At 48.5% G+C, this 12,956-nt stretch overlaps 2 protein-coding genes across 3 annotated transcripts; one reads left to right on the top strand and one right to left on the bottom strand.

Annotated features, from left to right (window-relative positions):
* Positions 1 to 1,289: 1,289 nt before the first annotated feature.
* On the top strand, positions 1,290 to 2,394 carry SEBOX (SEBOX homeobox). The gene is made up of 3 exons (XM_030861104.2): positions 1,290 to 1,320; positions 1,484 to 1,644; positions 1,817 to 2,394. Exons 1-3 carry the CDS (start codon positions 1,290 to 1,292, stop codon positions 2,195 to 2,197), a joined length of 573 nt encoding a protein of 190 aa, XP_030716964.1. The 3' UTR covers positions 2,198 to 2,394.
* Positions 2,395 to 7,840: 5,446 nt separating this feature from the next.
* On the bottom strand, positions 7,841 to 12,894 carry TMEM199 (transmembrane protein 199). Of its 2 annotated transcripts, none has more exons than XM_030862052.2 (6): positions 12,647 to 12,894; positions 10,821 to 10,894; positions 10,408 to 10,497; positions 9,853 to 9,895; positions 9,529 to 9,641; positions 7,841 to 9,230 (listed from the first exon to the last, which is right to left on the bottom strand). In XM_030862052.2, exons 1-6 carry the CDS (start codon positions 12,855 to 12,857, stop codon positions 9,135 to 9,137), a joined length of 627 nt encoding a protein of 208 aa, XP_030717912.1. In that variant the 5' UTR covers positions 12,858 to 12,894; the 3' UTR covers positions 7,841 to 9,134. The 2 variants fall into 2 exon arrangements, with proteins under 2 accessions (XP_030717912.1, XP_030717913.1); XM_030862053.2 differs by having other exon boundaries at positions 7,841 to 9,227.
* Between the last annotated feature and the right edge of the window lie 62 nt (positions 12,895 to 12,956).

Raw genomic sequence — 12,956 nt, 5'->3', positions numbered from 1 at the left:
CCCTGAGTTTAAGACTACTGTCCTGACTGGAGTGGACAGGCAGGAGGCAGGGATCTGCCTGGGTAAAAGAGGGGAACTTGGGCAGTCAGTGTGACTTGGGGGAGGGGACAGAGAAGATCCTTCTTTGTGTCCACCCTGTGTTGGGCTCAGGCCCTCTCCATGAGCCAGAAAAGCTGTGGGTTGGGAGAGCCTCGTGAGAGAAAGCCTTCCTCGCACACGGAGCAGCCCCCAGCAACCCACCAGCAGCTAAGCAGGAGCTTGGACCCCTCTGAGGATGACAGGAGTCACCAAGCTACCCTACCCAGCCCTGGGTTTGTTTTGCCCCTTGTCATTGACTATGGTCTTGGAAGGGGCAGGGGGGCAGGAGGTGGTGGGTTCCAGCTCAGCTTTTCTGCCCATCCTGGACCTGAAGTGCTGTTAGCTCGGACCCTTGGGTCCCTGGGGAAGCGGTCACTGTGCTCCCCCAAACCTATCCCTATGATAATGGGCCTTTGAGGTCTCTGTCTTGGGTCTGGGGTGCAGAGCACTGAGGCAGGAGAGACAGGAAGGGCAGGAACTGAAAGGAAATTCAAATGCACCTATTTCTCTTAGAAAAGTGGCCCAGAAGACTTCCAAACGATGAGTACACTGTAAAAACAAACATCTTTCTCAAAACCCCTCAAATGTACTTGTGGAACCTCCTCCGGTTCCAAGTTCCCGGACTGTAGGAAGTCCATCTGGGCTATCGAAGGGCCAGGGACAAAGGGCTAGGTGCAGGTAAAGCTCTAAAGCAGAACTGAGGGTGATCTGGTGGCGACATCTGCTCCCAGCCCTGCTGAGGGGAGGGTGGCTGCCGCTCATCTGCTGTCCAGCTTCTCGTCCTGTCCAGCTTCCCCAGCCCCATCCTCAGTTGTGGGATAGGACTCCACCCGCTCTCCCCCAAGGCAGCCAGCACCAGAGCCCCAGGAGGAGCATCTAGAGAGTGATCTCGTTGGCTTCCTGGACGGAGCCCTGGGAGGATTTTCACAAAGTACAGGATTTCAGACACAGACTGCCAGAGTTTGAGCTTTGAGGAGGGGGGCTGGGGCCAGCTTCTTTTGTGAAGCCCCGGAGGAACAGGGTTGCCCCACCCATACCCCTGCAAGCCCCCTTTTCCTCCGGGGCTTCTCAGCCCTCCTCGAGCTGGATGCTAAACCTCCCGCCTCCTGGAGGCGGGGCCAGCCTTCTGAGCAGGATAAAACTCCACGCGGAGGGGAGCGGTGTGGGCACAGCCTTGGCATGGCCATCGGGGTCCTAACTGTGCCGGCCCCATGGCCAGTCCAGTGGACGTGTCCCCTGCAGGTGATCTGGTGGGGAAAGGGTGGGCAGGGCGAGGATGTGGGGAAGGTATGATGGGTAAGGTTGAAGAGGGGTGGGGAGTAGGGGCTTCAGGGTCTGTTGGCTTTGATGCTGCAGTGGAGGCTCTTGCAAGGAGTCCTGACTTGACCCCCATCCTGGCCTGCAGGCCATGCCAGTGGGTTGGGTCCCCACCGGAGAAAGAGGACTACCTTCAGCAGAGGGCAGCTGCTGGAGTTGGAGCGGGTGTTTGCAGCACGGCCTTACCCCGACATCGGCACCCGTGAGCACCTGGCCCGGGTCACCTGCCTTCCTGAGGCCAAGATACAGGTGAGCTGTGCCCCTCCCCCCGACCTCAGGGTCGGGGTGCTCTCACACAGCAGATTTCTAAGCTTGAGTCACAGTCCCTTCTCTCTGGATATCCTGCCTCCAGCTTCTGCTTTCCCTGTACCTGGGGGGAGGGGATGCTGGCACCGGAAGAGACTCCTTCTTTCCTTACCAGGTGTGGTTCCAGAACCGCAGAGCCAAGAGAATCAAGAGTAGGAAGCCAGGAGGCCTAAGTCCCAGGCCCGAGCCTCCCCAGAGATCCCTTCCTCTTCCGGACACCATCCAGCAGTCCTGGGAGCCCCGCACCCTTGGCCAGCCTCCACCCTCCAACAGCACAGCTCAGTGTGCCTCTGTGTGTCGACATGCCTCCTGTCCAGCTCCTGGCTTGGGTTCAGGGCAGGGCTGGGTAGGGGCTAAAGCTACGGCCCCATGGGGACCGGCTGGGGCTTCAGGGGTCCATGTCTCTTCAGAGCGAGCTGCTCCCCAGACCTCACTGGGCAGCCTGTCTGACCTCATCTATGCCTCGGCAATTGTCACCAACCCGGACCACTCCTAATCTAGGTCTAGAACTTGCAAGTCCCTTCCTCTGGCTCCTGTAGCCCATCCTGCCCCTTAAGACTGAACACACCAGAAGCGGATCCCCTGCCCTCTCCTTTTACACGAGGCAGTTCTCTTATGGGAAGAAAGATTAGCTCAGGGATCCCTCTCTCTGCTGTCCTCCAGCCCAGCCTAGATGCGGGTGCTATGGAGTGACAAGGGCCTGGCTTCTGCTACCCAGCACCCTGCCCCTCCAGGGACACCTGCCCATCATCTTGGCAGGAGGTACCTACAGAGGGATGAGGTGGGAGCCCATGTTTCCCACTTCTCCTGCCAGGCCTGGTCCCCAATTCTTCTCATGCCAGCTGACAACACGTCCTCCCTCTAAAGGAGAATGGGCAGCTGCCCCTCACCGAAGGGCCCTTCGGGCCATTACCTAACTGACTGTCAAGTGAGCTAGGAGAGTGCCGATCCTAACTTTAGACTGCAGGGATCAATCCTTAACAGATCAGGGCCCCCTCTCCTGTCCTCCTGCCACCTGGATGAATTAATCACAACCATGGATCTGAAGAGGGAGTGATATTAAAGTAATAAAGTAGAAATAGGAACACAGGGCTTACGTTTATTTAATTTTCACAAATATCAGATTGGCTGCCCTCTGACCTGGGGCTGCGGAGACAACCTGACAGATTTCGGGATGGGGTGGGTGTGGTGCATGTGGTAGCATTGGGTTTTGATATCACTGTCGTCTGTAATACCAACTAATCTCCAAATAAAACCCAAACTCTGTACCTTAATCTGGATTGTTGTGTGCTGCAAATGAATTGGGACGATGGGGGCCGTTTGCTTTTGAAATTTATCTCCATCACCTAATCCCTAAACAGGGCCAGGTTCCCCGCAGATTCTGGGTGGGAGGTATTACCCAGGCTTCTGCTGGGATTGGTTAGAGGGAGAGTTAATCGAAGGGCTTAGGGCTCTGGCTGACAGACCCTGGAGAGATGGGAGCCTCAGCTGCATCCCCTGCTCCCGGTCCCGCTTGTTCCGGGACACTCCAGCTGCCTCCACTCCTGGAGCTGCTCTGCCTCAGAAAGAAAATCTTGGGATCTGCAGTTGGTCTGTGCCGGATTCAAATCCTGGCTGCTGTGTAGTCTTGGAACTCTGCAAAAGTCTATGAACCCGAAAAATGGGGATGATAATACTCATCTCCTCTCTGTGTTGGGAACGAGAAGCAATAATGTAGGTGAAGGGCTTCACGTGGTGCGCGACACGTTGCAAAAGCTCTCAACGCACGCTAGTTCCCGCTCACTCCCCCTACGGCGGGCCATGAGAAACTGGGAAGGTCCCAAACTTCTTGCTCCTCTGGCCTCCTGCCAAGGACTCCCCTTTCTCCCTGGGAAGCCCTGGACCCAAACTGCACTGGAGAAAGCATGGTATAGTGAAACAGAGGGAGTGGCTGGGGCTGAGAGCAGAGTTCCCTTCTCTGGGATGAGAACTAGAGGACGGGTCACCTGATTCCTATTTCTCATTCTGCCCTTGCAGATGGACGCCACCTGCACCATGGCCATTTCCTCAGCAGGCACTAAGGCTTTGACCGCTTTAGTCTCAGAAGCCAGCCCATAAAGGAGCTCTATATTAATGCCACAGAAACCTATTGGCTTGTGAGCAGGGGGCTGGGATCAGGTAAGGATGCCATCCCAAGAAAGAGGAGTGTGCAGGGAATTGACTCCAATGGCATCCTGAGAAGATGCCCTGGGTCAGAAGCTATTTAAGAAGCCCTGCTCCACGGGAATTCCCTGGCGGTCCAGTGGTTAGGACTTGGCCCCTTCACTGCTGTGGGCCCCGGTTCGATCCCTGGTCGGGGAACTAAGGTCTTACAAACTGCTTGGCAAAAAAAAAAAAAAAGAAGGTCTGCTCTTTATCTAAAATTTGGAAGTCTTTCAACCTGAATCCAGGTACATGGAGGCTGTGAAAACTTGAAGATATGTGGGCTCCCCGGCCCACGGAGTTTAGCACAGGTAAGTACAGCCATGACTCTCCACAAAGCTTCAGTATAAGCTTTTTTTCTCTCTCTCATGTTTCAGGGTTGTATAACAACTTATTTTGCACAATAATATCTTTGTATAATAATTTTTATTTTAAAATGTATTTATTACCATAATCTACTTAATCATCTTACTGCTGATTTTTTTTTTCTTTTTCTTTTTTTTTGCGGTACGCGGGCCTCTCACTGCTGGGGCCCCTCCCGTTGCGGAGCACAGGCTCCGGACGCGCAGGCTCAGCGGCCATGGCTCACGGGCCCAGCCGCTCCGCGGCACGCGGGATCTTCCCGGACCGGGGCACGAACCTGCGTCCCGTGCATCGGCAGGCAGACTCCCAACCACTGTGCCACCAGAGAAGCCCTTACTGCTGATTTTTAAGTTGAATCCAATATACAATTTTATTTTTTTTGGCCTCGCCGCTCAGCTTGCAAGATATTAGTTCCCCAACCAGGGATTGAATCCAGTCCCACGGAACACCAAGTCCTAACCATGATGTCTCCATGTTGCCTGTGAAGTGAAGGCTCATGTCTGCCCAGTTCAATGCCTCTCACCCTTCTCACCCTGGAGTTGATAAATTACCAAATTTCATCTTTCCCTTTTTTTTGGGGGGCTGCACCACACGGCTTGCAAGATCTTAGTTCCCCAACCAAGGATCAAACCCATGCTCCTTGCAATGGAAATGCAGAGTCCTAACCACTGGACTGCCAGGGAATTCCCTCCAATATAGAATTTTATTATTAGACATAACTCTGAGATGAACACTGGCATGTATTACAAACATCACTTACAGATATTGATAAATCACTTTTTTGTGTGGGTAGCTTTTATTTTTATTTATTTTTTAGGGGGTCCTATTGAATTTTATTTATTTGGTTTTGGTGCTTTAAATTTTTTTTTAATTTTATACTAGAATATAGTTGATTACAATGTTGTGTTAGTTTCAGGTGTACAGCAAAGTGATTCAGTTATACATATAGATATATCTATTCTTTTTCAGACTATTTTCCATTATAGGTTATTACAAGATATTGAGTATAGTTCCCTGTGGTACACAGTAAGTCCTTGTTGATTTATCTATTTTATATAAAGAAGTGTGTATATGTTAATCCCAACCTCCTAATTTATCCCTCCCCCAACTCTTTCCCCTTTGGTAACCGTAAGTTTGTTTTCTAAGTCTGGGAATCTGTTTCTGTTTTTTAAATAAATTCATTTGTATCATTATTTAGATTCCACATATAAGTGATATTATATGATATCTTTAACTTACTTTCACTCAGTATGATAATCTCTAGGTCCATCCATGTTGCTGCAAATGGCATTATTTCATTCTTTTTTATGGCTGAGATAAATTGCTTTCTAAAAGGGCTGTTGGTATGCCTTTTTTAGATACTTATTTTTATTTTTTTATATATTGATTTATTTTTTTATTTATTTTTGGCTGCCTTGGGTCTTCGTTGCTATGCGCGGGCCCTCTCTAGCTGCGGCAAGCGGGGGTCACTCCTCGCCGCGGTGCGCGGGTCTCTCACTGCGGTGTCCTGTTGCCGAGCACGGGCTCCAGGCACGCGGACTCAGTAGTTGTGGCGCCTGGGCGTAGCCGCTCCGCCGCACGTGGGACCCCCCGGGCCCAGGCCCCAAACCCGTGTCCCCCGCACTGGCAGGCAGACTCCCAACCACTGTGCCAGCAGTGAAGTCCCTACTTTTTTTTTTTTTTTTTTTGCGGTACGCGGGCCTCTCACTGTTGTGGCCTCTCCCGTTGCGGAGCACAGGCTCCCGATGCGCAGGCTCAGCGGCCATGGCTCACGGGTCCATCCACTCCGCGGCATGTGGGATCTTCCCGGACCAGGGCACGAACCCGTGTCCCCTGCATCAGCAGGTGGACTCCCAACCACTGCGCCACCAGGGAAGCCCCCTACATATTTTTTAAATACCTCTTTTTGCTGATCCCTGATGTAGATCATAACTGTCCAGATATCTTTAGGTCAGTGTGTGAAATGTTTTCTCTAAGAAGAGTTGAAATGGAGGATGGTTCTATATTACTGACTAAAGCCAAAGGACAAAGTGATGATCAGTTTAATCCCCAAGTCTGTCTCATGGCACATGAGTTGTCAGGCTCCCTAGTACCAAAGCTTAATGGTGACCCCACAAAAGTATAGGCAGTATTCTCCACTCTTCCCTCGAGCACCCTAAGTATGAAGTAAAAGAAAGGAGAGAGAATATAGAAAATTAGGAACTGCATCAGACACAATGAATACTTCAACCTCAGACTCCTGAAGGTCAGGAAGAGAAAAAAAGAGCTAACAATTATTAAGCACATGGTGAGAATGAGTTCCCACTCCATGTTAGTACTTCATATGTACTTTCATTTGACCAATTTTCTAACTTTAGGAAGAGACTGAATAGTGTTAAGTGTGGAGAATGGTGACATGACAGCCAAGAGTCAGGGGTTCTAGTCTTGGCTCTAATAAGCTCTGTGGCCTTGGACAGACCAGGTGATCCTCCTGAATATTAGTGTCTTTGTGAATTGCTTGGTTGGGAAAATTAATCTAAGTTTTTGTGGCATTTAAAAATTCTGTGGTTCTCTGTTGTTTATTTATATTTTTGGCTGTGTCGGGTCTTTGTTGCTACGTGCCAGCTTTCTCTAGTTGCGGCGAGTGGGGGCTACTCTTCATTGTGGTGCGCAGGCTTCTCATTGCGGTGGCTTCTCTTGTTGCGCAGCACGGGCTCTAAGCACATGGGCTTCTGTAGTTGCAGCACGTGGGCTCAATAATTGTGGTACACAGGCTTAGTTGCTCTGTGGCATGCGGGATCTTCCCAGACCAGGGCTTGAACCCGTGTCCCCTGCATTGGCAGGGCAGGCAGATTCCTAACCACTGCGCCATCAGGGAAGTCCCTGGTTCTCTGTTCTGATTTATATGTTTCAGAATAAAATCTGTGTATTTTTTCCCTCATTTTTCTTACTGTTCTCGGCCCCAATACCCCAGAGATATTCATTGTCAAAGGTGGAGAATGGAATACAGACCAAAGCAAATAATTCAAATAGATTTTTTAAGCACATAGCATAGATATTGGTCTGAAGGTTAAAGTTCTTTCCATTTGCAAGACCCAATCACTTGAGAAGGGATGATGTCTACAAGAATTCTAAAAATCTGGCTTGGCTTTGCTTATCAGGCGCAATGAGTGACTCAGTGTAGCTTTTTAACTCAATCTTAAACAGTCTGGGTTGCTAGAAACACTGTACAACGCCACCTGCATTTTTTCTCACAGTTGACATTTCTTCCAATCAACAACAGAAATCCTAAGATTTCTCAATAAAGTTATCCGAGGCGTAACAGAAGGGCCTAAGCCCTCCTTCTCTCTCATGCAGAATATTGCCCTGAGAGGCTGACTTGCTATAATTCAAGAAATTGGCAATATTGTAGAGGAAACATCTACTGAGCCAATGAGTGTATAATTTCTAAGAACAGAATAGTGTCCTGGGAAAAAAGAAGACCATGGGAGCTCATACACTGAACAAACGGAAAGACAGAATCCACCATTAGGAGCAGACCCTGACCAATTCTCACAACTATGGAAATCTTCGGGCTTTTGTGTTGTTGTGAGATTTGAAATAAGAATACACTGGATACAATAAATATTTATTGGATAAATAATAATGCTGCTATAATTTCTAAACGTCTTATACAGATTCTATCAATACACCACTAATCTAAGTTCTTAGAAGTTTAACATTACATAGAGACTTCAGGACAACCTAGGAGTCTTTGGCTCCATTTAACAGAGGAAGAACCGAAGTAGATCATTTGACCTCTCTCAGCCTCAGTTTTGCCTTCTGGAAAAGGGGCCTAAAACCACTTCCTTTTCCAACCTCCAGGATTGTTGTGAAGACAAAAAGCAATCATGTAAAACAATTAGTCAACTGTGAACTTTTACATACTATTGTTTTGCACCTATCCAAACATGTTTAAGAATCCACATAAAATAACCTACATTAGGCTAATGTATAACAATATGTACACATATCATATATATTATAAAGTGTATACTCATATTTATATAATTATACATGTAGTTAAATCTGAAAATAGTCCCCTGTCTACCAATAATATCTCCCTTTATTAGTTGAGACAATTCACAGTAGGCATACTCTCCCCACAAATACAAACAAGCACAAGGGGTTTTGCAATTAAAAGCAAACATACTGTTTTGCCATCTGAACTGTTTTCATTTTTGGAAGCAGAGCAAAGGGTGATAGGAAGGTGGGAGGTTTAAGGAGGGCTGGTGAGTGGTGGAGACGGGCAGAAGCATATAGAAAATCTGAGCAAGGCAAGCAGAAGGAAGAAGATGAAAACAGAAACTAAGATTCCAAAAACGTAGCTGCCTTGCTTCTGAGTCCACCGTCCTGTACCACCCGGCTTTCTCTTATTTGATGTCCTCTAATTGGTTCCTCTTCCAGCACAAACTGAAGAAAGGGAATCCCTTCTGCTTTCTTGGAGTCTTCTGATCTAAATTACAGGTCTGCATCAAGATGTGTGGAGCAAGGATGACCACTGGTTTCTGCACCTGGGCAAGTTCAAGGCAGTATGGTCTACTTCTGGAAAGGCCTGGATTCTCTTTACTTCCAATGGAAGAAAAAAACCCAGCCCCAGCAATGCCCAGAATGGACTGTAGAAGGCAGATGGGCACCGGGTTCAGGAGAATGTACAGATAGACCAGTTCTTTCCAGTCGTTGTCTGAGTCTCCTCTACTGCCCACTCTGTAAATTGACAGAGGATGGGGCTCCCTGCAGGAACAGCAGGTGGTCTTGGCTCGGCCCTCTGACTAACCGGAGCTGAGTACAGAGAGCCTGATGGGTTGACTGAGAATCAGTGATTGGCAGCTGGGAGCCTGGAGTCTCCAGACTTTGATGATGAAGCACGGTTACAGCTCTCCCAGCTCACCTTCCATCACCCTCACCATGATGTAGAGCTCAGCCAGACCCACCACAGAGGCCACGATCAATGCTGCCAGTACCTGCTGGGAAGTGAGAGAACCAGGCTTAGGGGATGCAGGCCAGCTTCCAGCTCTGCAGCCTCTAGCACCTAATAAGGATGGAGAGGACCTCAACCCAGCCCATAAGTTGGGGGGAAGGAAAGAAAAGAGAATCTGGATTCTCTTGAGGTTATTACCTACCTCTATGACTGTTGGCTGGATCTAATGTCCCCCTTGTTTATCACATAAATACCTAACCTGTTCAAGGCATTTTCACATATGTCCTCCCTTTCCCACTAACACTCCCACCTGGGGCACCCTGCCCTGACCAGTACCTACTCACCGAGGTCATTTCTGTGAAGATATACTGGCTTCCAAGGTAAGTGCAGACGAAGGCAGCTGCCACCGTGACAATGAAGTTAAAGATGGTGATGACCAGAGCCTTCACTGACCTCACTTTGGGGAGGAGCCCAAGGAAGAAACCGTTAGGTCAGCATCCTCCAAGAGGCCCTTTTATCTCATGGCTGCCTCCCCCCTCAGCTGGGTTTCCCTCCAACAGCAAGCCTGAATAGCTCAGGCTTAAACCCAGAGCACTGGAGTGGGAAGCAGGGCCATGACTGACCAGTCCCAGGACAGGCTTTAGCAACCTGATTTCCTAGTACCTCACCTTGCTTTCCCAGGTCACTGAGGGTTCCACCATGCCTTGAATCCTGGGAAAAAGAAAAAGCAAAGGATTTCAGAATGGAAGCAGCTCAGAGGCAGCCCAGCAAGTATTCATTTGTCAGTCTGGGCTCAGCCCTTTTTATTACCCAACACATTAGTTCTGCCTTCTCCATGGATTTTGTCTGGGACCAGTTGGATTCTTCTCTGGACCACAGGTCAAGCATTTCAGAGAAGAGACATAGGTTCCCAGTACCCATGTACCCCTCTCCTGCTCCGGGGCAGGAGCATACAGAGAATAGGACGGAGCCACGTCAGAAGAATGGCTCCAGGCTCATCCCCACCCTCTATAACCTTTAAGACTCAGTCACCATCTGAGCCCAGAGACTCAGTAAATGAGTTGGGAATTGTATTTGGCTTGTACGCAGCACAGAGCTTCTACGGTCCCTTAATAGTATACAAGCCAAGTTTCCATGTTGCTTCTTTCATTTGTACCTCTTCCCAGAGCAGGGCCCTGCTTTCAGGGGCTACACAGTCCATGTATTGAAGAGCGGGCCCTTACCTGACAGGTGACATTGCGGGTGATCCGCTTATATTCCTCATTGGCCAGATGTATCTTAATCTTCTCCAGACGGGCAACTAGCTCTGGGTTCTGAGGCAGAAAAATCAAATGAGAAGAATGATACGCCCAGCTTGCTAGAAAGCATGTCACAATCACTAGTTTCAGGCAACAAAGTACTAAGAAGACCCACGTACCAGTTCTGCCTCCAGTGCTTTGGAAACTATTTTTTTTTTTTTAAATTTCAGTTCTCCAAGCTGTCAGACTAGGAGGACAATATCTGGTTCCCCAACCCCAGCATTCAAGGATTTAAAAGACAAATTTTTGAGCCCAAATGTTGATTCATAAATTTGGATGTATCATGAGTAAACCCAACTCAACCAACACCCACTCTCACAAATATATCCCTTACATACCCGAGGAGGCTTCACAACCTCTGGGAGATAGATTTCACTGCCTTCTAGGAGCTCATGAAGGTATAGTGTGGAACCTAGGAAAAAAAGATTTCCACAAACATAATGATGCATAGAGCTGAGGTTGAAGGATTAACATCAGAGAAGGGTCTAGCTCTTCAGTTCTTTCTACCAAAATAAAACATGGCCATGCCTATACCAATTCATCTCCAGGATCATTTTCAACTGGGAAGAAACTAGGACAATCCCATGTAAGTATCTCCTAGTGCTACATACTGACTTTAATTGTTGGCTCTCAATTACCCTACCAACGTCACAGCCAATAACATGTAAGCCATTTATATTTGCCTTTAAGTTAGGTAATTTCTGTGGCCACAACAGAACTTGCCCTAAATAGGTTTAAGGCGTAGTGGTGGCAAATACTCACAGGACACTGTACTAGATGATCTCTATGGTCCTTTTTAGTTCCAATAATTGAAGAATTACCCTTCACACTTCTGGGTAGGCTGTTAATTCCGGCAAAAGACCTCACATGTCAGTTAGTCCTACTGCCCCCCTTTACATGTTCAGGGAACTGAGGCCCAAGGAAGAAAAATGACTTCTCCAAGAAGAGTTAATAGCAGAGTTAGGTCTAGAACTTAGATGCTACTCCCCGTTCAGATCTTTCAACACACTTTTCCATCATCCTATATCTAAAAACAAAAACAAAAAAATCCCATTAGGGAATTCCCTGGTGGTCCAGTGGTTAGGACTCCGCACTTTCACTGCTGAGGGCCCGGGTTCAATCTCTGGTTGGGGAGCTAAGATCCCACAGGCTGAGCGGCGCAGCCAAAACAAAACAAACAAACAAAAAAACCCATCAGATTTGGCACTTTTGCTAAGAAATCCAGATTCCCAAACAGGGCAAGCTCACTATGCTAAGTTGTTTTTTAGTGTGGCTTAAAAGAAAGAAACTGAACCTGTGCAGTGGTATTGGGTTAGAACTTGGACTTCCTCAAGGGTCAGGTGGGCCTAAGTGGGCCTGGAAGTTAAGAGGAGACTCAAGAGAACAGAAACTGCACAAGTAAATTTTGTCATCCACGAAGAATTCCCATGGAAATTATGAAGGGAGTGGGCTCCCCAGGGTTTATGAGGTGACTCTTGGGCTGGCCAGATGATCATTCCATGGGTGAAGGAGAGTGATGGATTTGAAACCCAGTCCCCCTAAAACTGAGTTCCCTTAATGAGTTTATAATTAATCTCTCTATCCAAAACTTTATTCCCTTTCTTGTCCCCTCTAACCTCAATCCTTTGCTAACAATACTAATGAACCAGAGTCAGATGACTAAAACTGCTATTGCTGATGACATCTTTAATGTACTAAAAGTGCTGTTATAGATATCATCATAAACCTGCAAACTCAGGTTGTTTCTCCAGGGCAAGGTAAGCTAACAGACGCCGGAGCCATGGACCACCTGGCCTGAGAATCCTTAATCAGAGACATCCTGACTCGCAAAACGACAATTAGGAAATGTCACATGACAGTGATTATTCCCAGTCTCTTTGTTCTTCTCCCTTAAACGAAAACCCCTTAACTCAAAGACCAAGCTGAAATGGATCTGAAGCTTGTCTCCCACTCCCTTGCTTGGCACCCTGCATTGAACACTGTACTTTCCTTCACCACAACCGTGCCTCAGTAGATTGGCTTTGCTGGGAGTAACGCAAGCCGCGAGTGTGGATCCGCAACAGATACATCCCTCATAAAAATGATAGAGGTAGGAAAAAAGACCTCAGGAGAGACTAAACTCTGGAAAAAAGGAGGCGACTCTGGACTGGAGACTGGGGCTCACCCCTTTCTCTCAGGTACTGATGCAGGTCCCGGATCAGGCGGAAAGAAACCAGGCGAGCGGGGCCAGCCGGACGATCGCCGCCCTTGTGCTTCTTCCCTAGCACGGCCTCAAGTTCTTCCCGCAGCTTCCCGGGCAGCTGCTCTGGCTCCAGCTCTCCACCGGGGCTCAAAGCGCGTACAAGTCGCTCGCCGACTAACAAGGAAGACGCCATGACTAGCCGACTTTAAGGTCAGGTGACCCCGGGCTGGGACTTCCGGCCGCCTGTGCCGGAAGGAGCGCGAAGCTCGCGGGGCGGGGCAGAGGGCCAAGG

Source organism: Globicephala melas, chromosome 20 (genome assembly GCF_963455315.2).
Source record: "Globicephala melas chromosome 20, mGloMel1.2, whole genome shotgun sequence".
Taxonomy (NCBI): Eukaryota; Metazoa; Chordata; class Mammalia; order Artiodactyla; family Delphinidae; genus Globicephala; species Globicephala melas.
Note: the sequence above shows the minus strand (reverse complement) of the source record. Positions and strands in the feature narration are given on the sequence as shown.